The 25,611-nt window shown below is 39.1% G+C and overlaps 1 protein-coding gene across 4 annotated transcripts in view; it reads left to right on the top strand.

The window, feature by feature from the left end:
- The first annotated feature begins 426 nt into the window (after nt 1-426).
- LOC103972804 (uncharacterized) overlaps nt 427-25,611 on the top strand; it is a 33,774-nt gene continuing 8,589 nt past the window's right edge. For 2 of the 4 annotated variants that reach the window (XR_001976425.2, XR_001976426.2), the window contains exons 1-7: nt 427-786; nt 1,383-1,448; nt 17,524-17,594; nt 22,879-23,736; nt 24,353-24,446; nt 24,514-24,579; nt 24,672-25,529. Coding sequence is in view for 2 of the 4 variants with exons in the window: in XM_009387167.3 (XP_009385442.2) it covers nt 711-786; nt 1,383-1,448; nt 17,524-17,594; nt 22,879-23,736; nt 24,353-24,446; nt 24,514-24,579; nt 24,672-25,529 (2,089 nt within the window). In the remaining 2 variants the exon portion in view is untranslated. Of the gene's footprint in view, nt 787-1,382; nt 1,449-17,523; nt 17,615-22,878; nt 23,737-24,352; nt 24,447-24,513; nt 24,580-24,671; nt 25,530-25,611 lie in introns of those variants that run through there. The other 2 variants (XM_009387167.3, XM_065189440.1) reach the window with 2 other exon arrangements.

Raw genomic sequence — 25,611 nt, forward strand, 5'->3', positions numbered from 1 at the left:
TTAGAAAAATCATCATAATATTATTATATTATATACATTATAATTTTCTTGATTTCACTGTTCATACATTGTTTTTTAATAATATTTGGTATTTAATTTTAAGATCAATTTTGTATAATTATTTTATGTATTAAAATAAATAAATAAAAATGATATTATTTTATTTTAGACCGATTTAAATTTGGGTTGATTAAATAACTTCAATTAAATTGAGTTTGAATAGGAAGAAAAATATTAAAAAGTCTAAAAAGTGATTGATGATTTTTTTGTTCAATTAAAAAAATAATGTGATCCGTGGGAAAAAAAAAAAAATCAAGGAGACTGAAAGAGATTGAGATAGTTGTTTTTAGGGAATAATATGTATTATAAGTAAAAAAAAGAAAAAGAAAATAAAAATCCTCAAAGCCCCAAATTTATAGGCGGCCTCAGTGCCTCCCCATCGCGCACGCACGCTCGCTCGCTCCGTCGGCTCTCTCGACGATCTGACACTTCCGTTCCCGTCTCCTAATCGCCTTCAAATCCCCTAGCCGTGACGCTCCCAAACTGCTCCCAAAGTATCCAATCACCAAACCATCCTTCCTACGGATCGCCCATCTCTCCCACGTCTCGCCTTCGATCCCTTGGATTCGGCGGTTTTGCCGCCTCGGAAACCCTTTTTCGGCTTCCGGGGACCCGATCTCTGCGTTCCTCTGCGAGCCGGCGCGGTGCCGATGGCGAGCGACAACGTGGATCTGCCGGAGGATCTCCTCTACACGAAGTCGTCCGAGGAGGCCTGGGCAGGCAACGGTGGTCCCTTACTCTCGCTCGTTGGCATTTTCTGAGTCACCGATTCGGTTATTATAACGTATCGATCTTGTCGCATGCTTTGATCTGTTACTCGGAATCCAAAGTCTTCTTTTAGGGTTTTATGCTCCTTTTTTCGTTTTCGAATTTTCTTGCCTTTTCGTTTTGATCATTTGTCCCACATTTTTTGACCAGTATATTGATAAATAATAATTTCAGTTAAGTGTTCCTCCGGATGATGAACGAGCTTTTCAAGAAATTAAAAGATAATGCGAGAAACATTTATTTGTGGGAGTAATCAGTGTTTCTGTAACCTCGATGATCAAAGTTTTCTAAGATTTTTCTAGTGTATGAAGGACCTGATGAGTCTTCTGATGCTGCTAACTGCAGTTAGTAACAACAGTGAGTTTTCTGTTAGAGATGTCGAAATCCATATATTTGAGGTTTTTCTACGACCGGAATCAGATATCTGCATGTACATTGTTTTATTTTTTTTCTTTGAATTATGTTTCTTTTCTTTGTCATTCTGAGTTATGCATGGCTTCCTGTAAAAATAAAATAAATCACTGTTCATTAACTTGAGTGCTTTTCTCTGACAGATTCTCTCGCTGGTAAAGGTAGTGATGAAAAGAATCCTCTCATAGGTTTTCTTGATGCAGTAAAAGGTGACTATCTATCTACTTCAATAGTTAGTTTGATACTGACAGTTTGTGCATTATCTATCCATATTGTAAACTGTTGGTGTTTTCAACTCTGATCATCAATGCTTATTTGTGTTAGTTGGCATGGCAATGTCTATTATCTTATTTACTGTGAAAAATGTAATATTTAATTGAGATTAAATATAATAATCAATAAGAGACAAATTTTATCCTTTTGATATCCTCATATCATGAATGAAAAAAAATCTCAATTAGTAGTTTCAGGTTCCTATTCTTTAACTTATATGGCTTTTTTTATAATTAAGATTACTTAATTAAAAAGTGTGTATATAATAATCAATAAAACTCCATCCAAGATTACAAAGCTATTGAAATAATCCAAATTAATTTCTACGTCAACACTTTTCACGAGTTAAGAAAAGGCGAACACATAAGGATGGGTATACATTAATAGAGATAAAACAAATTAAGATAAGAAATTACTTTTAAATCAAAAATTCAAAATTGACAAGTAGCATTTTTTGTGCGGATGAATTTGTCATTAACCTCTAGGCAAGATTTGAAGCATAGTTACATATCTAAGGTCCACATCTACAGCCAAAACTTATATCATTGAAGTGGAAGGTAGGCTCTGCCTTCAATCATTGAGTTGGAATAAAAATAATATTGTCATAATATGTTTGGAAAGGATCTTTCTGATATGATAATATAAAAATGGCAAAAATCCTCTGCCATGTTCAAGATAGACAAAATGGCTGAATTATAGATCGAAATATTTAGTCAACAAGAGAACTATGATTCATGATAGAAAATAACATAAATTTATTTTTATATAAAACTAATTTTATAAAAAACGCTTCTACTTTAAAGATCATTTTAATATCTGAATATAATGTTCCAAAATTCTTTTATATTATATTAAGAATATACAACATGAAACCAAATAAAAAATATCATTGTGAAGTTATAATACATAATGAAGATTAGTTTCTGATTCTTGTATTTCTTTTTCTTTGTGTCAAGGTACTGTTTCTTTGCTAATGTGTAATACCCCTGTTGACTCTATAAAACAAACCTTAAAGCTTTTCTGAAGGAGCATCTTATGAATGATCTAAAATATCAACAAATTAAATAAGCTGATTTATTGTATAATTTTACTGTTATAATACAAATTTAAGTTAAGGGTTCTATATCATGGATTTGGCCATGAATGATTGCATACATGCAAGCATGGCAGGCAAAACCAAAAGAAATGTTTATTGTTAGAGCCTCACTGTTGAGATGATTTGTGTTTGTCACCATGGTCTTATAAGAATCACTAGATACCATCAAATCTTGAAATTCTAAGGATTTCACCATAAAAAAGAGAAAAAGAAAGAAGAAGGCGAAGAGGAGAAAAGAAAGGAAAAAAATATTTATAAGAACATTTATTCCAATGACAGAACTGAACTATATTTTTGGAAGGGAAATAAATCACCCATCCTAACATATCATAAATTAAAGCTTGAGAACTAAAATGAGTGGAGAAAGGTTCCAAAGGAAACCACTGATAATACAATAATAAAAACAAAAGAAAGAAATATAATTGATAGCAGTAAAACATTAGTATAGCTTTGTGGCAAGAACATAGGCACTTATTGATGCTTGACACCTAAGAACTTTTTGGATGAATAAACTGTGAGATTAGATGGGAACAGTAAAATGGAAACAATAAAAAAAAAAAAAATAAGGCTGAACATATAAAATGTAGAATTAAAATGAAAAGGCACGAATATTGGAATTTCATGAAGAATATGCATAAGATGCAATTTATAATCAATGTTCAACAACAATAATTCTGAATTGGATGGAGTGTCATAAGAGTAGTAGATAAAAATTATAACATGTGTTAACAAGAGTACCCCTCTTGTTAACAACCTTGTCTGTATTTGGATTGTGAACCAAGGGATGAAGAGTTTATTAGTAACTTGCATTAAGTCAAGAACGTTTTGTAAGATGGTGATTGTTACTATCTCCTTGATCTAATCATTTCCATGAAAATAAAAATAAGCCAGAATAGCAAAGGAAAAATGTTATTAAAAATAAAGATAGGATACCAATTGGACCAATTCCAAACATCAATAATGGAAATATAGTTCACATAGGTTGTGGATGATGAACCAAAATGATCTCACATTTAAATCAATGCAAGCATAAACGATTAGGCCATAGAGAAGATAATACTTCCTCACCAACTCCTTGATCCATTGTCTTGTAAGGTGAAATCTTGTTGTTGTTTTGAAACTCAACCATCCACACCTTCTCTAATGCATCCTCTAGGGTTCAACATGGTAGAATACAATCATGAAGTGGTGTATAAGAATGATGAAGATTTTGCATTAATTTCAAGAAGTGCAAGTGGTGGCAGGTTACGACGAGCGGATTGGGAGAGTTGAAAGGAAGAGGTGTAGAGATAGGAGAACAAAAGTAAAAGAAAATGTTAAGATATCTTAATCTCAATTCTTGGTGCTCACTATAGAAAGAAATTTAGAAGAGGAATATTTAATCAGGTTGTACTCATCCAAATTGGGTTACTTTGATTGGCTTCAACCAAATTCCTCATGATGTATTCCTTGTTACGAATTGGTTACTTGATTTTGCCTACTCTTCACTATCACACTTGTGGAGTACTAGGAACTTGATCTAGGTTTTGCCCTTGTAGAGCGCCTATGTAATAGTTTTGGTTGCGCTTTCGGGGTTGTTGATGCACCATTTGTGACTAGGAAGATCCGTTGTTGTGGTACAATTCCCCATCCGATGTTCATGGCCTTTGGTTCAATGCTTTCTTGACCAAATTCTCCTTGGATAATCGAGTCCCACTTGGACTTGTGGCCATTGCAATGCCTTGCCTTTATTGAATCAAACTTAAGAAGCATTTCCTATTTGATCTTCTATTAATTGGACTTTAACTTTTCAGTGTGGTCACCACCCTCATCTTATTGCCTTGACAATCATTCACTCGGTCTTGCCCCTCGAAAGCATTGGAATACCCATGAGCGAATATAGGCTCTAGAGTAGTCCTTTGTCCAACAACTTGCTTGAGAAGTCCTGGAGATTCTCTCACTCTAAATATGATGCCCAATGTGGATGGTTGATTGAATATTTGACTCCTTCACAGAGTTTGAACTACTATTCCACTTTGTATTCTCGTGGAAGGGGATTTGGCAACTGATTTGTTGGCACATCGACATATTCTTCAAGAGTATTCGCCTCGATGAACTCTTATCTCATGCTGAGGCCTTATGATAGACCCTTATCTCGCGTTGAGGCCTTATGACTCTAACTGTATCTTTATGGGATGAGTCAAGTCTTTCCGTCTTGATTCGTTCATCACTTGCATGGCTAAGAGTAGTCGTGTTGTTACGAACGGTCATCGCGCACTCACAACAACTTCGTTCAACGAACCGTTCGTCACTTTTGCATGCTTGAACAGAGACATGACAGTCTGTTTTGCCTTGGTTTTGTGTGTTTTTGCTTGTAAAAATACATGTTCGAACAGGTTGTAGTGCACAATACGATCGCTTACCACGTCGGGTCAAAAAGCCTAAAAATGGCTCCGTTTTCGCTTGCCGCGGGTTGTTTTCTGCAGCCTGTTGCACTGCGCGAAATGTCAGCCATCTCAGCACCCTAGAACCCCCTGGGTGGCACAGGGCTGGATGGGGCTTTGGTATATTATCGGGCGTTGAAAAATCTTCACAAGTTCGCACGTTGACTTGATGGGAACTTGCCTTCGCACCTAGCACCCGGTGAGCAGTTGTTTGTGGACTTGTAACTATTTGTTCTACCTTCTAAAGTCCTTATTTTCCTCCTTTCTCTCTTTTCTCTAATGCACGTAACGTGCTCGCTGAATTGCTTGTAAAGCTTCTCTCTTCGCGAGACGTCGGGACTTGTCCGTCGCTCGTTTTTTGAACTAATCAACTTTCTCTTTTACAGGTCCTTCGAGACTTGAGTGAGGTTGCAAACTGGCTGACCTTTGCGGATGCATATCGCAAGGGCGTGTCAAGACTTAGGCAATCCCAGTTAAGTCCGAGAAGTTGGCACAAGGGTGCTTCGCGACTTAGGCAACTCAAGCTAAGTTCGCGTCTTGGTCGCAAGGTTGCCTCACGACTTAGGCAATTCTAACTAAGTCTGTGACATTGTGGCAAATCAAGCAAGGCGAGGCAAGCCGGACCTTTGCCCCAAGCAATCGCAGGTGGGCTGCAAGTGCAAACTCGCTCTCATGTCGTTGGAGCCGCTTTGGAGGATCGTGGCAGCGAACATGATGAGCGAGAAATTGGCTACTCTCCGCGAGCGGAGGAGGCACAATCTGGAGCGCCAACCGGGAAGAAGAGCCATAAGGAGAGACTTACAGTAGCGGAAACCTGCTTGGATGTTCTCGAAGCAAGCTTGGAAGAACTCTACCAAGGCCAACGAAGGCTTCTCGGGGTAGAGAGCTCGCAAGAAGAAGCTGAATCCCGAATCGACAAGGTTGAGGCCCTAGTCGATTGACTGACGGATGATACTAAAGACTCCGTGCAACATTTGCACGAAGTTGTGGCGAAACTAACTTCTAAAGTGACAGCACTCACAAGTGCACTAAATGCAGGAGGGAGCAACACCCGCGTTGCACTGCCATAAAATCTGAGGGCACTTGAGCCTCATTGCTATGGAGGTGCTAGGGATGCAAAAGAACTCGAGAATTTCTTGTTTGACATGGAACAATATTTTCGAGCTACAAAGCCTGATTCTGAAGATACCAAAGTTTCAATAGCAACCATGTATCTGAACGGGGATGCAAAACTTTGGTGGCGAACTTGTTGGGAGGAGATCCAACAAGGTCGATGTCGGGTGGACATATGGGAGGACTTAAAGCGGGAGTTGAGAACTCAGTTTCTACTCGAGAACACAAAGTTCGTCGCAAGGAGGAAACTAAGACAACTCCGCCAAAGTACTTCCATTCGAGACTACGTGAAGCAATTTTCTACGCTAATGCTGTACATACAGGACATGTCTAAAAAGGATAAGCTGTTCAGCTTCGTCGATGGTTTGAAGCCTTGGGCTCAACAAGAACTGCATCGAAGGAATGTCACCGATATGATCGGGGCAATTGCTGCTGCAGAAAGGCTCACTGACTTTGTTATCTCTGAGGACCTGGGAAAAAAGAAACAATCTTCAGGAAATCGCCCACCAAAATATTCTTGAGGGAAGGAGCTCGGGGGCGAACAAAGGAATAAGAGTTCCCACAAAGGGCCAAGCTCAAAAGGCAAGGCCCCGAAGATTGGCGGATGCTTCTTGTGCGGAGGGCCGCACTTGGTGAGGGAGTGCCCACAGAAGCAAGCACTCAATACTTTAACAGCTTCCATCCACCCCCCCAGATCGGACAAGGGCAAAGCTGTCGCTCTTAGTTCAAGTAGTTCAGAATCCAACAACGACGATGAGGAGTCGCAAGGACCCCGGATGGGAGTAATGCGTTTATTGAACGCTATGCGGGGTCAAGCGAGGGAGAACATGAAGGCAAGGCCACAAAAAGCAGGAAGTAACGAGCTGATGTACGTAGACATTAAGCTCAATGGCCAAACAACTCATGCAATGGTGGTCACGGGCGCTACCGATAACTTTATTGTCGATCGAGAAGCAAAGTGACTTGGGTTGATCTTGGAGAAGAACCCAAGTCGAATGAAGGCGGTGAACTCGGAGGCCAAGCGAAACTCCGGGTTGGCAAAGGGAGTTCCCATCAAGATCGGAACATGGAGCGGGATCACAAACATGATGGCGGTGCCACTGGATGACTTCCAAGTGATTTTTGGAATGAAATTCATGCACGCAGCGAAGTTGGTGCCAATGCCGTTCCTAAACTCCCTATGTATGATGGGAGGTGACGACCCCTGTGTGGTTCCCATCTCTCGAAGAGGAACCAGGGAACCCCAACAGATATCGACATTACAACTAAAGAAGGAGGTACGAAAAGACGAATTAACATTCGTGGTTGCTATGAAGCTAGAGCCACTCTACGAGAAGGCCATTCATGAACCTGCTGTTGTGGCTAACGTATTGAAGGAGTTCACAGACGTTATGCCACTCGAGTTACCGAAGACTCTACCGCCACGCAGAGGCGTGGATCATCATATCGAGCTGGAGCCAGGAGTGAAGCCTCCAGCAAGACCACTATACTGCATGCCCCCTCCTGAGTTGGTAGAACTCAGAAAGCAATTAGATGAACTGCTAAGCGGTGGTCTCATCCGCAGTTCTAAAGCACCATTTGGAGCTTCGGTTCTCTTCCAAAAGAAACAAGATGGGAGCCTCCGACTATGCGTTGATTATCGAGCCCTCAACAAAGTGACGGTGAAGAACAAGTATCCAATCCCACTCATTGCGGACTTGTTTGACCAATCATAATCAATATTATCATTATTTTCACATAAATCATCTTCATTGAATTCGTCTTCTTCCTCTTGTCCTTCGACTCCTTCCTCTTCATCAAGATATGTTTCATTCTCTATGTCTTCAACAATAGCAGGAGCCAAGCTTGATGCTTTTGCACTCATTTTTCTCTTTGACATCTGTCTTGTATATGTTTGTAATTCTCCAGCACTTGAAGCTCTTGCCACATCTCCCCATGTCAATCTATCATCTTCAAATACAAGCTCGTCTTCGGCATCTTGCAAGTTTGCACCTATTTCTCCTACTAACCACTCATTTGAATCATTAATATCTTGCAATGAGATTGAATCAAATCTATTTTGCAAATCATGGCGAGCCTTCAAAGCTTGATTATACTTTATGTAAACAAGATCGTGTAATCGTTGATGTTCCAATCGATTTCTTCTCTTCGAGTGAATCTGTCATGTCATATAATTTAAAAATATATTAATACATCTATCTAAATAAATAAATAAATTAAAATAAAAATATTTAGTGATCCTTACATGCTCAAAGACACTCCAGTTTCGCTCACAACCCGAAGCACTACATATCAAACTAAGTACTTTGATAGCAAATTGTTGTAAGTTCGGGGTGGAATTTCCAAATAGACTCCATCATTCAGTTGCAAAATTTATGTTATTATTAACAATAACATAGTAACATAATACATATGAAATTAATTATATCAAATTATTAATATCTGGAGACGTAGTTGTCCTGAATCGAACGACAATTGAAATTCCAAAAAGGCCTTCGACATTTTTATATAAAGATAATTCATGAATAATCTTATCTTGAACCTCAAGGCTGGGAACTAATCTTGCAACGCACTGATATAACCCATCCAAAACTTCTGCATCAAACCCAACATATTTAATCTTATAAAAGAATTCAGGGTTCAAATAATATCCTGCTGCATGTAAGGGACGACGAAGTTGACAATTCCATCTTTCGTCAATTGTAAAAATTTTCTCATATTTTTCTTCATTTTTATTAAAAGATCTTTTAATCGTCTCCTTTGCTCTATCCATAGCCTCGTAAATATATCCCATTGCAGGCTTATTTTCAGTATCCACCAACCGAAGGACTCGAACAAGAGGGCCCGTTACCTTTAATATATAAACTACATGATTCCAAAAGGATAGCATTAAGATGATATCAGCAGCCCTCTTGACTTTTGCCTTTTTTGCCCATTTGCTTGTCACCCATTTCTCAGAGGTAAACATGTTTCTCAGATTATGTTTTTGACGATGCACGCTCTGTAATGTCAAGAATTAAGTAGCAAATCGGGTGACACCATGTCTCATTAATTCTTTATTCCCTGTAAATTCTCTCATCATATTCAAAGCCCCAATGTGATTATAAAGAAATCCAACAACAAAAATTGCCCTTTCTAAGGTTTTCTTGATTTCTAAGATCTTTCCAATATTCTCCAACATTAAATCAGTACAATGTGCTGCACATGGAGTCCAATACAAGTGTTGTCTTTTTGATTCAAGCAATTTACCACAAAGGATAACAAAAATGATAAGACTTAAGAGTTTAACACATTTAATTGAAGATAAAATAATTAACAAATTCAAAAGATGAATATTACCAGCTAAAATATAGTTGCTTCCATTGTCGGTTATGATTTGAACGATATTTTGTTCTCCAATTTCTCCCATGAAGTTATCAAGTAAATTATATATCTTGTCTCTATATTTTACAAAAGATGAAGCATCTATTGACTCCATGATTTCAATAGGCGCTTGGGCGCTCAAGCGAGGCGAGGCGAGGCCCGAGCGCCGCGCTTAATGTCCAGGCGTCTCGCTTCAAAGAGGCGCCGCCTAGGTGCTCGCTCAAGCCCAGGCGTCGGGTGCTTCGGGCGAGCGCCTGGGTTAAACCAGCCGACCGAACCAAATTTTTAGGTTTGGTTGGTCTCCGGTTCTTTAGTTGGTTCAATCGAACCAACTAAATCATCGATATCAGGCTCCCTCTCGCTATTTCCCCGACTTCCCCAACTCTAACACTCGTGATTTTGTAGCCGAGATTTCTTCTCCGTTGTCGTTGCTCCCTGTTGCCACAATCACTGCTCGTCGCTGCTGTCGTTACTCGTCGCTGCTGTCTCCGCACCCATTGTCGCTCGTCGCTGCCGCTCGCAGCTCCCGCTCCCACTCCCGCTGTTGCTCACCGCTCCCGCTGTCTTCGCCGCTCGCCACTCTCACTCCCGGTCCAACTACGGCCGTCGCCTGCTACCACTGTCGTTGCCTCAACAGCCTCGGTCTTCTCATACTCTTCTCACTATACTGTTAACAGTATATTAACAGTATACTGCTAATTGTATACTAATAATAGTATTTTTTATTTATTAGATTAATAATATATTATTTTTATTTTAATACTATTAATTTTTATTTATTTAATAGTATATTTTTTATTTAAAAATAAAAAAATATACTATTATGATTTATTTATTTTTTATGATTTATACTTGATTTTTAATTTAATAACATATTTTTTTTTATTTAAATAATTTTATTTATTAATTATATTATATTTTTTTTATATTTTAGCGTCTTGCTTCGCTCGGGCAAGCGCCTAGCGCCTCGGACATTTTTGGACCTTGACGCCTTTTGGTGCCTAGTGCTTTTTAAATTATTGTATTGACTTCACAAACATAGTCCCTAAAGAACAATTAACCATAAAATTAATTATACTCCTACGCCTCCTGTCAGTCCAAACATCTGACATAATAGAGCAACCATGTGTTGCCCATGATTCTTTATGACCCTTTAGTAAGTCATTTGTATAATTCAACTCTTTTTGCAGCAATGAAACTTGCATCTCAGAATAACTTGGAGGTTTTAATCCTGCACCATATCTTCCAATAGCTTCAATCATAACCTTAAAACTGTCTAAACGAGTTGTACTAAGGGGTAGACCAGCCTGATAGAAGAAGCGAGCAATGTGCTGAATTGTTCTTTCTCTTATTTCTTTATCACAAGCATCAATAATATTTATTTGTCTAAATTTTGAGCCTCCTGCTTGCCCTTTTTGTTTTTGGGATCCTTGAAACATATATAGATCTATCGGTCCTTTTTTACCCTTCTTAGTACTCATAACTTCTTTTCCTTTTTTGTCATATACTTTTTTTCCACTTGGGTTAATACTCATAGAATAATCGTCTTCTTCATCCCTGAGATGTTTAACATTGTCTTTTGGTAAATTCCTGTAAGATTCATTCTTTTGTGTCTTCTTTTCATTCATATAACTCAACAACTCTTCTTTTACCTCAGGTGGACACTTTTTGCAAGCTACTGCATTCTTGAAATTTTCTACTAGATGTTGTTTTGCACGAAAAATACCACCTCTAGTAGTCTTATCGCAGAATATGCAAGTCACTGCATTAGGATCTTCCAGATCTTTCAAATAATTATACTTCCATGCAGGATCTTTTTTTGATGCTATTGGAGATTCTATTGAGTTGCTTTGTACACTTGCTATTTATCTTGAAACCTAGTAATAATTTCAAATAAATAAAAATTAACAGTATTAAAATCAAAATAATATATTATTAATCTATTAACAGTATTGAAAATTAATAATTTTAAATAAACCTAACAATATTAACAGTATACAGTATACTATTAACAGTATATTGTATACTGCTAACAGAAGGAGAAGAAGGAAGTGTAAGGGGGTGTTGAGCCTGCTGATTGAGAAAAGAGGAAGCGGCAGCGGCAGCGGAGTATAAAGAGGCAGCGGCAGCGGGAGCAGGAGCGGGAGCGGGAGCGGCGAGCAACGGGAGGCGCGAGCGACGACAGTGGTAGTGTTTGCGAGCAGTGACAACGGCGAGCAACGAGATCGGGAGCGGCAGTGGCAACGAGGGTTAGGATTGGGTTGTCACTGATATCGGTTTTAGTTAGTTCGATTGAACCAACTAACCACCGGAGACCGAATCAGGATCGAACCAGACCTAAAATCCTGGTTCGGTCGCCTTGGTTAACCCAGGCGCTCGCCTGAAGCGCCCAGCTCCTAGGCTCGGGCGAGCGCCCAGGCGGCGCCTCTTTGAAGCGCGTCGCTTGGAAGATTAGCGAGGCGTTCGGGCCTCGCCTCGCCTCGCCCGAGCGCTCGAGCGCCTTTTTAAATCGCTGCTATCGACGCTTCATAGCGGGGTATTCGAAGCGTGCAACTCCACTAACGGAGTTGCTGAAGAAGAAGCAGCCTTGGAGGTGGTTTGATAAATGTGAAGCTGCATTCCAAGATCTGAAGGTTGTTGTGTTGGAAGAACCGGTGCTCAAATTGTTGGACTATAAGGAGCCCTTCGAAGTCCATACAGATGCTTCAGACTTCGCTATTGGGGGAGTACTCATGTAGGAGGGTCATCCGGTGGCCTACGAGAGCCGCAAGCTCAACGAGACCGAGCGGCGGTATCCGGTGCACGAGAAGGAGATGACAGCGGTGGTCCACTGTTTACGAGTTTGGCGACACTACCTTCTTGGATCGCGATTTGTGCTGAGGACAGACAACATCGCTTTAAGCTATTTCCAAACTCAAAAGAAAGTCTCCCCAAAGGAAGCACGATGGCAGGTCTTCCTGGCTGAGTTTGATATGACAATGGAGTACAAGCCCGGAAAAGCAAATGTCGTGGTCGATGCATTGAGCCAGAAGGTGGAGAGAGTGAATGCTTGGAGGGCAGAGGCCAAGTAAGTCAATTGCACTCCAACTTCCTTTCCAAGATAAGGGATGGACTGTATAGTGATCCCCAAGCAGTAACCCTGATGCAACTCATCAAAGAAGGCAAGGCACGACGACTTTAGGTCCAGGAGGGACTTATTTACACAAAATGGAATAGGGTTTATATCCCTCAAGTGGACAATTTGAGGCGTGAGCTCTTAAGAGAGTGTCACGATTCCCTTTGGGTTGGACATCCGAGTATTCACAAAACCTTGGCTCTCATGGAGAGGGCCTTCTATTTGCCGAAGATGGGGACTGATGTTGAGGAATATGTTCGAACGTGCTTCACTTGCCAACAAGACAAGGTGGAGCAACGGAAGCCGATAGGACTTTTGGAATCGTTGCCCGTACCAGAAAGGCCGTGGGAGAGCATTTCCTTAGACTTCATATTAAGCTTGCCGATAGTAGGGGGATTGGGATCGATACTCGTAGTAGTCGATCGATTTTTAAAGTTTACAACTTTTATTGCTGTGCCCCTACATTGTTCAGCAGAGGAAGCGACCAAGTTGATGATGAAGAATATGGTGAAGTATTGGGGAGTCTCGCATAATATTATCGGTGATTGAGATGCTCGGTTCTTGTGACGATTTTGGACCGAGCTATTCAAATTATTGGGGTCTAAGTTATACTTTTCCACAAGCTTCCACCCCTAGACAGATGGCCAAATCGAAAGGATAAACTCGCTCCTGGAACAATATCTTCGGCACTACGTGAGTGCCAACCAACGAGATTGGGTGAAGCTGTTGGACATAGCCCAATTCTCCTGCAACTTGCAGCGGAGCTCTGTGTCCAACAAGAGCCCATTCGAGATCATTACAGGACAACAACCGTCGACTCCTTACACCCTGGCTATCGGATACATTGGGAGTAGTCCGTCAGCTTATCACTTTGCCAAAGAATGATACTGAAATGCAGATATTGCGCGGGCTTACTTGGAGAAGGCGATAAAAAAGATAAAGAAGTGGGCCGACTTGGGAAGGCGATCGTAAGAGTTCAAAGTCGACGATTTGGTGTTGGTGAAGCTCCAACTAGCATCACTCCAATCCTTTAGGAACAAAGTACACAAAGGATTGATGCGCAAGTATGAAGGGCCCTTCCCAATTATCAGTAGGGTGGGCAACGTCTCCTACAGGTTGCAGCTGCTGGCGTGGCTCAAAATTCACAATGTTTTTCACGCTAGCAACTTGAAAGCCTACCACTGAGATCCGCAAGATGCTTCCCAAAATGTTTCAACTCGGCTACCCCCCACCATAGCCTCTTATGAGAAGCGAGTTGATACCATTCTAGCGGATCACAAGATAAAGCTACCTAATGGTGCTGAGTGGGGAAAGCTTCCTCGAACTGAATGCAAGTTAGGAGCCTGAAGACGCCCTACGACATGAAGAAGCAATCATCAACAACTACCAACAACCATCGACGAGGGCGTCGACAGGTTAAGTGGGGCAGAATGTCACGAATGGTCGTCGCGCACTCGCAACAACTTCGTTCAACGAATCGTTCGTCGCTTTTGCATGCTTGAACAGAGACATGACAGCCTGTTTTGCTTTGGTTTTATGTGTTTTTACTTGTAAAAATACATGTTCGAACAGGTTGCAGCGCACAGTACGACCGCTCACCGCGCTGGGTTAAAAAGCCGCAAAATGGCTTCGTTTTCGCGTGCCGCGGGCTGTTTTCTGCAGCCCGCTGCACCTCGCGAAATGTCAACCATCTCAGCACCCTAGAAACCCCCCCGGTGGCACAGGGCTGGATGGGGCTTCAGTATATTGTCGGGCGTTGAAAAATCTTCACAAGTTCGCACGTTGACTTGACGAGAACTTGCCTTCGCGCCCGGCACCTGGTGAGCAGTTGTTTGTGGACTTGCAACTATTCGTTCTACCTTCTAAAGTCCTTGTTTTCCTCCTTTCTCTCTTTTATCTAATACACGTAAGGTGCTCGCTGAATTGCTTGTAAAGCTTCCCTCTTCGCGAGACGTCGGGACTTGTCCGTCGCTCGTTCTTCGAACTAATAAACTTTCTCTTTTACAGGTCCTTTGAGACCTGAGTGAGGTTGTATACTGGCTGACCTTTGTGGATGTATATCGTAAGGGCGCATCAAGACGTAGGCAATCCTAGTTAAGTCCGAGAAGTTGGCACAAGGGTGCTTCGTGACTTAGGCAACTCAAGCTAAGTTCGCGTCTTGGCCGCAAGGGTGCCTCACGACTTAGGCAATTCCAGCTAAGTCCGTGACAGTGTGTCTTTCGAAGCTATCTTAGAAAGTGGTGCCGTATATGGAGAGCCATCATCTATTAGAAAGAGAGAACATCATCCAAGGGAAGCGTCATGAAATTGTTTCCCCACTTCAATCTCCGATTAAGATGTCGATTCCCTTCACCAATCTAGAAATAGGCTTCGACTCTGAATTGTTTGCCTTCATGCGGTTCAAACTCTTTGTGAACTTTAATTCGGGACTCTTTGCCTCTTAGTTTGCTATGGTGTGTGTGGCTCTTGCATCCACCAATGCCTGAATCATCTTCTCATTTAATCTAATGTCCATCAACATCAATAGGATGTCGTCTTTGTCTCTCTTAATGTTGTTTTTGATTGCTTTTCCACTTTGAGCTCACATTGCATTCAACAAATTACACTGACCCAATGCATGGTCGTGGTGATCCTTCGTCACTTCCCAATTCTAACAAACTAGAGCCTGAAGAGTCACCTTTCTTCTTTGGCCTCCTCTCGGGCTTCTCCTGGACTTCACCTCTTAATGCATTCAACAAACACACAATTCCCATGTGAGGTCTTGGCGATGAGACGTTGCTACTCAAACACAACCTGCCCAAACTAGATGATTTTGCCAATGCTCTTCTTTGGCAATAAAGAAGCCGTAAAGGTAGGACAATATTGAGTGCTTCTCTTTGTTGCGGCCATTTGATTGCTTTTCGTTGTTGGCATTCCATTGTTGGATGCTGTCCACCGCACAAATGACATGTGCCAGACTTTAGGACTTTTGTATCCATGTTTCATCAAAGCACTTTTCTTCTTATTTGGAAGTTTTTGGAGATCCCTTCTTCAGTAAGTACTTTTTCTTTGTCATCTCTATTATAGAGAAATCTGTGAGTCGTTCCGCCTTTGCGAGTACACCTATTAGCTTATGGACATTTTAATGATGCAACTCCTGCTGAACCCACAATTTTAAATTGTCAAGGAAGTAGAAAAGTTTATCTTTCTCAGACATGTCTTGGATGTTCAACATCAATGTAAAAAACTACTTTAGATAATCACGAATTGTCTAGGTCTAGTGAAGTTGCCACAACTTTCACGGTGCGATGAACCCTGTATTCTCTAACATGAATCAAGTATTCAATTCCCTCTTCAAGGCTTCCCAAGTGTCAATGTTATAGTGATCCTATTTCATATCCTACCAGCATGTGTGCCACCACAGTTTTGCATCATCGATGAGATATATAATTGCCGGCGACACCTTGGAATCTTTAGATTCTGGTGAGGTCGCTTTGCAGTATTAATCTATATCAAAGAGACTTTTCTGACTTCTTGGCATCCTGAGCACCATTATGGCTCTATGGTTTGGGAGCCTTCATTTGTGATGATAGATGACTACGAGACATTCCTTTGCACATATGCACACTTGCATGAGTGTTAACACATGAGATGTCAATTCCCTTACTCTTGTAAGTATTGCACGGATTCTCTCATATCATTCATTATCCTTTCTACTTGGATCTCCAACTGATCTAGTCAGGATTCTGACCCTTCTTGCTTGGACTCTATCACCACAAAGCGTTCCCTGTTCCTGTAGAGCTTTGCTAACTTTCAATTAACACAATGTTGAGCCACAACTCCAGCTCAGCCACTCTTCATTGCTTCTACCCGTTCAAGTTGCCCTTTGTGTTGTGCCTCTTCTGCATGAGAGAACTCTTGCTCTGTGGGAAAATCACTGCAAATACCACTCCTCTTGAGCGTCTTTGCTAATTTTCGCATGAGTTTCTCATTTGTTTTTAGGGAACGATCACATTGTTGTAGCTCCTATTGTACAACCGTGCTACTTTTGCCATGATGTCTCACCATGGCAATTCAGTGTTTGTTTGACCCGCTCTAACATTACTTTGTCATCTTGTCACGTCCATAGTTGGGGTTACCTAAGGCATGCGACACCCAAGTGATATTCGTTCACAAGGGTCAACCTAGACATTAAACTTGTGCAGTCCACAAAGGACCTACTCATGCTTACGGGGAAGGTTAGAAAGACAAACGAATGGGTAATATGTTGTCGTTGCATACGGAAAGGGCAAGATAATCAAGATCACAAACAACACAAAGCTACCAACTTTTATTAGGCACAAAAGGCTCTAAAAAATGGGCTAAACGATTACACTCAAAAGGGTTCTTTGAGTTCAGAAGGCAGGCCCAATATTCACCTAGCACTATCGTTTAACAAAAAATGGACACACGAAAGATGTTCCACCACTTGATGCCATCCAAGGTTCTAGGGTGTTGAGACAACAGATGTTTTGCACCAAAAGACTGTCAACTAGAAATAAACTCATAGCACATGAGAACAGACACACGACAATGGGCACACGAGAACAAATTATGATGCCCTCTGTGCGATGCCATAAAGCCAGAAATGTTTCTGAGTTTTACATAGCAGAAACCAAAAAAAAGAACACTTCTGACAAAGCAAAATGAGGTTGATAGTACTTTCAATCCTGGACAATCTGCCTAGAAGAAAATTCTCGGGATCACTGGAAAACAATAGGAAACAATGACTGCAAAGCATCATGGATGCATGTCCATCGCTCCATGACAGCGTATATGTTCAAACCATGCTCTCCATACAAAGATCTAGGATTTTAGTTTATGATTTTCTATTTTTATGCTCCAATTTGTTTCTAGTGACTTGTATGTTTTACATGGTGCAGATCAAGTGACTTCTGAAAATAGTATTCCACTCTCGCCCCAATGGCTCTATGCCAAGGCTAGTGACAGCAAGGTTGTATTTCTAATGTACCGGTATTAGCTTTCTCTTTTGTTCCTACTTCTTGGTGGTTGTTTACTCTACTATTCTTTCTAAGCAGGCATTATAGTTGGTTTCTTATATTATTTGCTACTTCAGCCATTTTATTTATCTGATGAGGTTCTTTATTTCAGTTTTTCATTGATATTTTTTTGGAGTTGATGTAACTTAAGCTTATTGTTTATATCACAATTTCTACTCTAAGATATATGACTATCAAAATGCCACAAAATTTTCCACCTGTTAATACATGTTGCAATTGATTCTAGTGTTACATTCTTTTTCTTACTTCTGAATATCGTAAAGGGTTCGCCAGAATTTGACTCGGTAAACTTCCAAAATTTAGTGGTTTCTTGATCTGGTATTTATTATTGTGTTTGTTCTTGTCGCTTGCATTTCTCAGTTCATTACAATCATCAAGAATTAAATTTTGGATCTGTCAAGCTGATATTAAGGCATATTTAGGTGATGTCACCAGTTGTGATGCTCTTTGTAGATTTAATATAATAAATTTTGATTATCCATAATTCCATATAGTTATGTGGTTAGATTTTAATTACATGTCAGACGAGAAGTCTATTGTTTAATTAACTGAGGAGATCGATGATTGTCTTGAATTTCATAGGCAAATGTGGAAGTTTATGCTGAGATAGGAAATGCATGGCAGTTAGTATTTCATCTAATCTTTGTGTGGTATTGATGGGTTTTTAAAATATACAATTTGGTAGAAGATGTACTTTTAACAATGCATTTTATGCCTCTAATTTATTTAATTATTACAATTATGATGGTAAAGTGTGTATTGATTTTATCTGATTAGGCTCTCTTAGCTTTTTTAATTGAGCATTTGTAATAATAAGGATTGTGGTGGCTTGGGTTATGGTTCTACCAACTAGCCACAAGTATTGTCTGCAATACTGTACTCGAAGTCTGTGCTATTGGCACACTTAGCTTATGCATGACATGTAAAAAGAATTCTGCTCATCTGATGCTTTAATATATGCCAGCACTTTAATCTTTATGTCTGATTATGTGATAATTATAACAGAATCAACGAAGTCATGCAGAGTTGATTCTCATTTTAATATGACACTCTAACTAGTTCCACATTAAGGATTGCTACTGAACTTGGTTGGTATATGAGAGTACTACTGTCAGCTTGAGCTTAATTGTTTTGGGCCGCATGGTAGGGCTAGGCTATTATGTCCATCTGATTGAGATGTGACAATTATAATTAAACTAACAACTAATTTTATAACTATGTAGAGTAGTAGGTTTGTAGGAAAATATTGCTTGTAGATTGTGCAAGGGGGATGCCAAGTGTGGAGCTCTTACTTCAGCTTTATCCACCCTACATGCCACCTGATTGGATGATTTCAGGCTGCATTGGGCCTTGAATTGTCAAACCTAAATGGGTGGGTGGGTGGGTGGGGGATGGGAGATTGTAATTCCTTGTTTAGTCGGTTAGTCCCACATTAGAAGTTGTGGATGAGTTAGACCATTATATAAGAACAGATGAGCTTATCTTGGTTGCTTGGATTTAACCATCTTTGGGCCATGTTGCTAAGGCAAGTCTGCCCAAGTGATTGTGCAATTTGGTTTCTTGGGTTAGGTTGTGGTGATTAAAGTGATTGGTAAACTTAATTGGATCCCATTCCTTTTCTGTGAAGTAGTTTTATTTTTATTTCTAACATGTCAATTCTTGATACATTCAACTGAGACTTCATATTCTGTGGTGTAGATTAAATTTTTTTAAACAAGATATAATTTTGTTAGAATTTTTTAAGTTAGGGTTTAAAAATCATTCATCACATTGGTAATTTGGTAGATTATTGAATTTGATTTAATGTGCTATTTCATGTGAAACATGGAAGATACTGCTGCTATGTTGAATGCTCAGCTTTTGCATTTTCTGAGATAACTTCGTAATTCTGTCAAATAATTCTGTCAAAAGAACGTATGGACGACATTCTTTTCGTCATTCTATTTTTTGGATGAGTAGACAAGCTATGGAACTTGTGGACCGGGAACAAGCTGCATTTGGCTAAAGTTAACTCTAGAATATATGAAAGGCCACAAAATTAGAAAGTGAACTTGTTGGCTAATTACTACTTTTAGCTAACTAATTAACCTGAAAAATGTGTAAATTATGAAATAGTTTGATGTTAAGCATCTATTTGTGTCTGTTCATCCATAATGAACATATTCCTTGTGTGTATGCAGTTAAATTTATGGTCATTATTACATATTTTTAAGGAACAATTTAAGTGTTTTTGATATTCCAGTAAACATGCAAGTTAAATCTAGCTTACTACTAAAAATATTTTGAAGTGCTTATAGCATGTATATTTGTTCATCCATGATGAACATATTTCTTGTGGGTATGCAGTTAAATTTATGGTCATTATTACATTTTTAAGGAATAAATTAAATGTTTTTAATTTTCCAGTCAACATGCAAGATAAATCTAGCTTACTAATAAAACAGACCATTTATTTTATCATTTTAGGCAGAGATCAAAAGTCTAGAAAGGTTCCATTTTTGCAATTATGCACGTTGGACTCCCAGTTGTGTTTAATCATGTGGTTTGTCTGTTCAAACATCTCCACTTACATCTTCTAAAGGCTTGTACAAGTTGGTCATGCAGCATTTTAGAGAGAGGTGCAAATTGAAGGTGATATTTGTGCTTTTATTTCTGGTGATATGTTGCTTTCTCGTCCTACTCTCGATTTCCCTGAGGAAATTTTTTGCGGACTGGACTGTTGCCTTTTTGCATTGTTTGTTTGTTAGCTTTGGTTCATTTATGTTTTGTTAATGCTGGTATAACACTTCTTGGAGCTTCTGCAATTATCAAATTGTTATTTTTGTCATTTAGTGAGCAAGTATGTATTACCATCAGTGTGATGTTTGTTTGTGCTTAGCTTTTGGAGTTTTCTTTGCTTGATATTGTTTGGTACATGTGCATAACTTCAAATGTTGTCTTTGGTTCCTTTTTGTAGTTTGTCCTAGTTTAGTTACTAGTATTACTTCCTTCCACAAGTGCACCAGAAATGTACCTAGTCACTGTGATATTGATGCCTTTAAATTGGGAAATTGGTTATCTGCTTGTACTTCTTGAATTCACAATGGTGGCTTGATGTTATCATAAGAAATGATCTCACCTTCAGGTCATATGTGTTGATTGGATGGTTTATGGTGAATTGGATTGTCATATGTCATAGAAACATTCATCTGGAGCTGTCAATATTTGTTAGAGTCCCATTGGAAATTGTCTATCATGATACCTCTTTAAAAGACTTCTTTAGTGAAATGATGTGAGGGTTATCCTCAGGTTCTAATGGATCACTGAAAGTTTTATCCCCTCTTCTATTTCAGACTCCATAGCACACTAAAATAGTTATTCTATCTGAAATACCGTCATATTATACTACTGTATCAGATTCATCATTCCCATTCTTTAGATTGCTATTTAAATGTTGTCATGACAATTTAAATATTCTTTTGTATAGTTACATGTATTAGAAAAATGACATCAAACTGTTCGTAGTTGCTTTTGGTTTGGACCTCACCTGAAAGTTTCCTCGAAAAGTTATCTTTCGAGACATTTGAGTTGATAAGTGCCTTGTTGCACAAGTTCAGATTTGGGTCCATGTGTGAGCGTCATCTGCGCCATTTGATATAATGGAAAATTTTCAAATTTTTTTGAAAAAAAAAACCAGTCTCGCTAAAGGAAAATTATTACTTGTTTACCTTGGTTGATTTTGCTGTGAAAAGCTTTCAGTGCTACCTTTTGTCACTTGGTTTCTCGTGTCTTGGATTCTATTTGTTATGAGAGGGTACTTTTTGGGACTTATGCATCAGCCATTCAGTAAATGTTGCTTTTAATACTTGAGTGTTGGTGAGTTGGTGGGCACTGCTGCATTTCTATGCATTGATTCTTAACATCTACTCTTTGTATGTTCCAATTATATTCAGTGATTCTTACATCTACTCTTTGTATGTTCAAGTTGGTGATTCAGTGTTTGAGAATGTTTAATTGGTTTGACACCAAGAGCCTTCTTTTTTATTTAACTTAATACCTTTCAAAATGACTTATTGTTGCATCATGGAGACTTAGTTTCATTCCCTCTGATGGTTAGTTTTCCCATGGGAATGTGCACTGTGCAGTTTGAACCATTAAACTGTCTTTGACACTTCCATTTATGTTAATGGTTTGACATTTTGGTTTGTGAATTATGGATGGTTAAGTTGTTTGCTCCCGTTTTTTCTCATATTAACCAAATTAAGCATTAACCCATATTATGTATATGTCCAAACCTCTTCCTCCACTGTACCTCTTCCTTCCTCTTCTCCTTTTTCTCTCTTAAAGAGTATGGTACATACTGGTATATGAGTACACTGGTACCGGTCCCTGTTCGAGATTGCAAACCTTGTATATGTCTATATATATGTGTATGATATTCTTTAACTAAAACCTTAAGGTGAGCCAGCCTAGAGTCCCAATTTCTCACTCCTAAAGTATGTCATTTTTTTTATTATCTTTTAAGGAGTTCGTGTTGCAATTATTTTGTTTAATGAATATCATATTCTACAAACATCCTTGTATTGCTTTTCATGCTATAATGTAATAGTTTGAATATTTGAATTACAATGATATTTCCTAATAACTAGAAACTGTATTAAAAACCAGACAGAACTGTGTTATTTCTTCTTGGTTTGAGAAATTCTCAAACTGATATTTATTAATTTGATTCATTCTCATTTACACTCTAACCAAATTGGATGTGCACAGCCTTAGTGATTATCTCAGCCTTTGGTCAACATAATTATAAGGTAATTCCATCAGTTACCTTGCTTTTAACAAACTGCAGTATGCAACCTGGTCCATCATACTAAACATCTGTTGTCTTTGTTTTATTTGTACATCACTCTCTATCTTTTCTGTTGCTGCCTTGATAAGTATATCTGATGCATGTGTTTGAACCTGAAAGGATTTGTTGGATACTTTGGTTCTTTGGAGAATGATGTGAGATATTAGTTTTGTTTGGTTTGATAATGGATATAAGATACTTCTCTAGACAATTTTACTTTGTTGTGGTTTACCATATTTTGATTATAACACTTTTCATGCGAAATCTAAGTAATTTTGGGAAACTATCACTCATGAAAAATAATAGCATTAAATATGATTTTGTTTATAATATTTCTAGATTTTGTAATATTTTCTTAGGCATTCTGACCTCCATGTTATTCGTGTTAGGATACCCGCCCACCAAATTCAGCATCTTCTGGAACCTTGCCTGATATTATTCAGAAAGATATGTGGCGTCTGGATGGATCCCAGGATAAGAAAGAATGGATAAGAAATGCAAGTGATGTAGATTTTAGCCGCCGTTGGCGTGAAGAGGAGAGAGAAACTAGCTTGCTTGGTAGGAAAGAACGTAAAAAGGAAGGAGATCGAGAAACCGAGTACCGAAAAAGTGACCGCCGTCCTGACAATATCCTGTTGAGAGAATCTGCTGATTCTAGGAGTTCACCTTCATCTGACAAGTTTTATGAAGTTCCTAATCGTGGTACAGGGAATGAAAATCGCCGTGACAGCAAGTGGTCATCTAGGTGGGGTCCCGAGGACAAAGAGAATGAAATGCGGACAGAAAAGAAAGTGGATGCAGAAAAAGAAGATTCTCACGTTGAGAAACAGTTTTTTATTGCCAGCTTCCGCCCCTTATCTGGATCTGATTCTCGTGATAAGTGGAGGCCACGCCATCGTCAGGATGTTTATTCCGGTGGGTCATCAGTGATTCGTGCTGCTCCTGGATTTGGGTTGGAAAGAGTTTCCACGGAGGATTCAAATGTGGGTTTTGCTCGTGGTAGGGGTAGATCAGACTCTGTTACAGGATTGCAATTTGGCAGGTCATCTGCTGCTGGCCCTATTGGTGCAACTCCAGTAAATAAAGCGGAGTTCCGGTATCCCAGGGGTAAACTACTAGATATTTATAGGAAGCAGAAGATCACAGTCATTGATGCTACTCCTGTGAGATTTGTAGAAGTTCCTCCGATAACAGAATCTAGTTTTGTGACTCCTTTGGCCTTTGTCATACCTGATGCTGAGGAAGAGGTAATCTATATTTGTATTCCCCATATCTTAGTTCTACCTCAGTATGTTCCTTTTGGCGTTTGCAGCTAAGGATAATCTCTCTGCATCTTGCATATAGATGATATAGTTTGAAGATTGATTTTGCTACTCTCATGATATTACTTATTGTTTATCTGTTTTGTATTACTATGGAATTGTTTGCTCTTGGAAATGGAATTTGAATCATTTTTGCATATGGAATTGATCTTGGTACACATGTATAACTAGGAAAAGCTTGTCACTTTGGAATTGCCTGTTTCTACATGGTCTGATCAATAATGAAAAGACACATTATGATGTGATACGCATGTGAACTATGATTCCAGTGGCAAAATATTCATCCAGTATATACGATTTTTACTGAGTGTAGTGCCAAGTAACATTGTGAAACATCTGAAGCATGAAGTATGCCTGCAATACTGGGTCCTGCACAGGCAAAAATTTGGTTGGAAGGTGTATTTATTAAGAGTTACATTTATGTTTGTTATTCCTGCTGTTATTTCTCTGGATTTTCTTGCCAAATTACTTCTTTTTTTTGTTGAGGATGATCTTTACAATGAACACATTAATTTAATAAAGTTGGTTGCGTGGTGTGAAGGTTCTTCTGAAAGATATTTGGAAGGGGAAAGTCATGAGCAGTGAAGCAAGTTCAAGTTGGGAAAGGATGGCAAGGGATAATAAAATTGGGATAGGTATGCAACATATCATCATATTCATATGGTATAGTTTGATTATTGAGCCTTGTATATATTTATTTAGGTGATGGAGACAAAACCCTGATTGAGAAGAAACATGCTAGAAGGGGACCTTTTACAAATTCTGAAGGTCATAATAATGCTTGTCTTTCCATGTCTTTTTTGAAGCTTTGCGTTGACTTTTTAGATATTACTAAAAGTTGGACTGATTTTTCATTTCAGAGTTGAATTCTGACCATGAAGAACGAAAGGCTGTCAACACTATGATTAATTTGGTGGGTTTTAATGGTTTGACTAAAAAAATTGCAGATCATGAGGTTTTTCATGATAAACCAGTTTCAGTCAGCAATATTACTAATTCCCAGATAAATGATGGTCAGATTGAAGTAGTAAATGTTGATGATGAATCAAGTCATGTGGATATTCTAAAAGATATCAAGTTAGAAGGACAGGATTTAACTGTCTCTGATTTTAATGCTAAGCTACCCGATGAGTCATACCCTTTATTTGATTCATCTTTTGTTGAAGCGATTCCAAGAATCAACAAACTTAAAAACAGCAAAGCTGAGATGAATCTTTCAGAACAGGGCACTCCTGAGGAGTTGAGTTTATTTTACATGGATCCCCAAGGAGACATACAGGGCCCATTTCTCGGTGCTGATATCATCTCATGGTTTGAACAAGGTTTCTTTGGTACAGATTTACCTGTGTGCTTATCAGATGCTCCTGATGGCACACCTTTTCAGCCACTTGGTGAAGTAATGCCTCACTTGAAACTGGAGTTCCATTCTGGCCCTGATATCTGTTCTGGCGAAAAGTCCGAACCTTTGGATGCTACAAGGAGTGACCTGGAGTCTTGTATCCCTTCTTCCCATGGTACTGGTGGTTCTTCCACCACAAACAATCAAAGAAGGGCGCTATCATGGGATTCTCTGGATCATCATGGAAAACATGATGTTCCTGAAAATGAAGCTTTCACAGATCCCAACAAAAACAGTTTATCTTTCCCTAGCTCAGGGACCCCACCAGGTGCAACTGGTGGACACATCTTTCATGATCTTACTGGGCGAGATGCAGAAGGTTTGTATACTTAAAGCAGTTTGCCTTGTTTTTTTTTTTTCACTTTTATACAAAGATTCATGATAGCTGAATAAAACTTTGT

Source organism: Musa acuminata, chromosome BXJ1-1, assembly GCF_036884655.1.
Source record: "Musa acuminata AAA Group cultivar baxijiao chromosome BXJ1-1, Cavendish_Baxijiao_AAA, whole genome shotgun sequence".
NCBI lineage: Eukaryota > Viridiplantae > Streptophyta > Magnoliopsida > Zingiberales > Musaceae > Musa > Musa acuminata.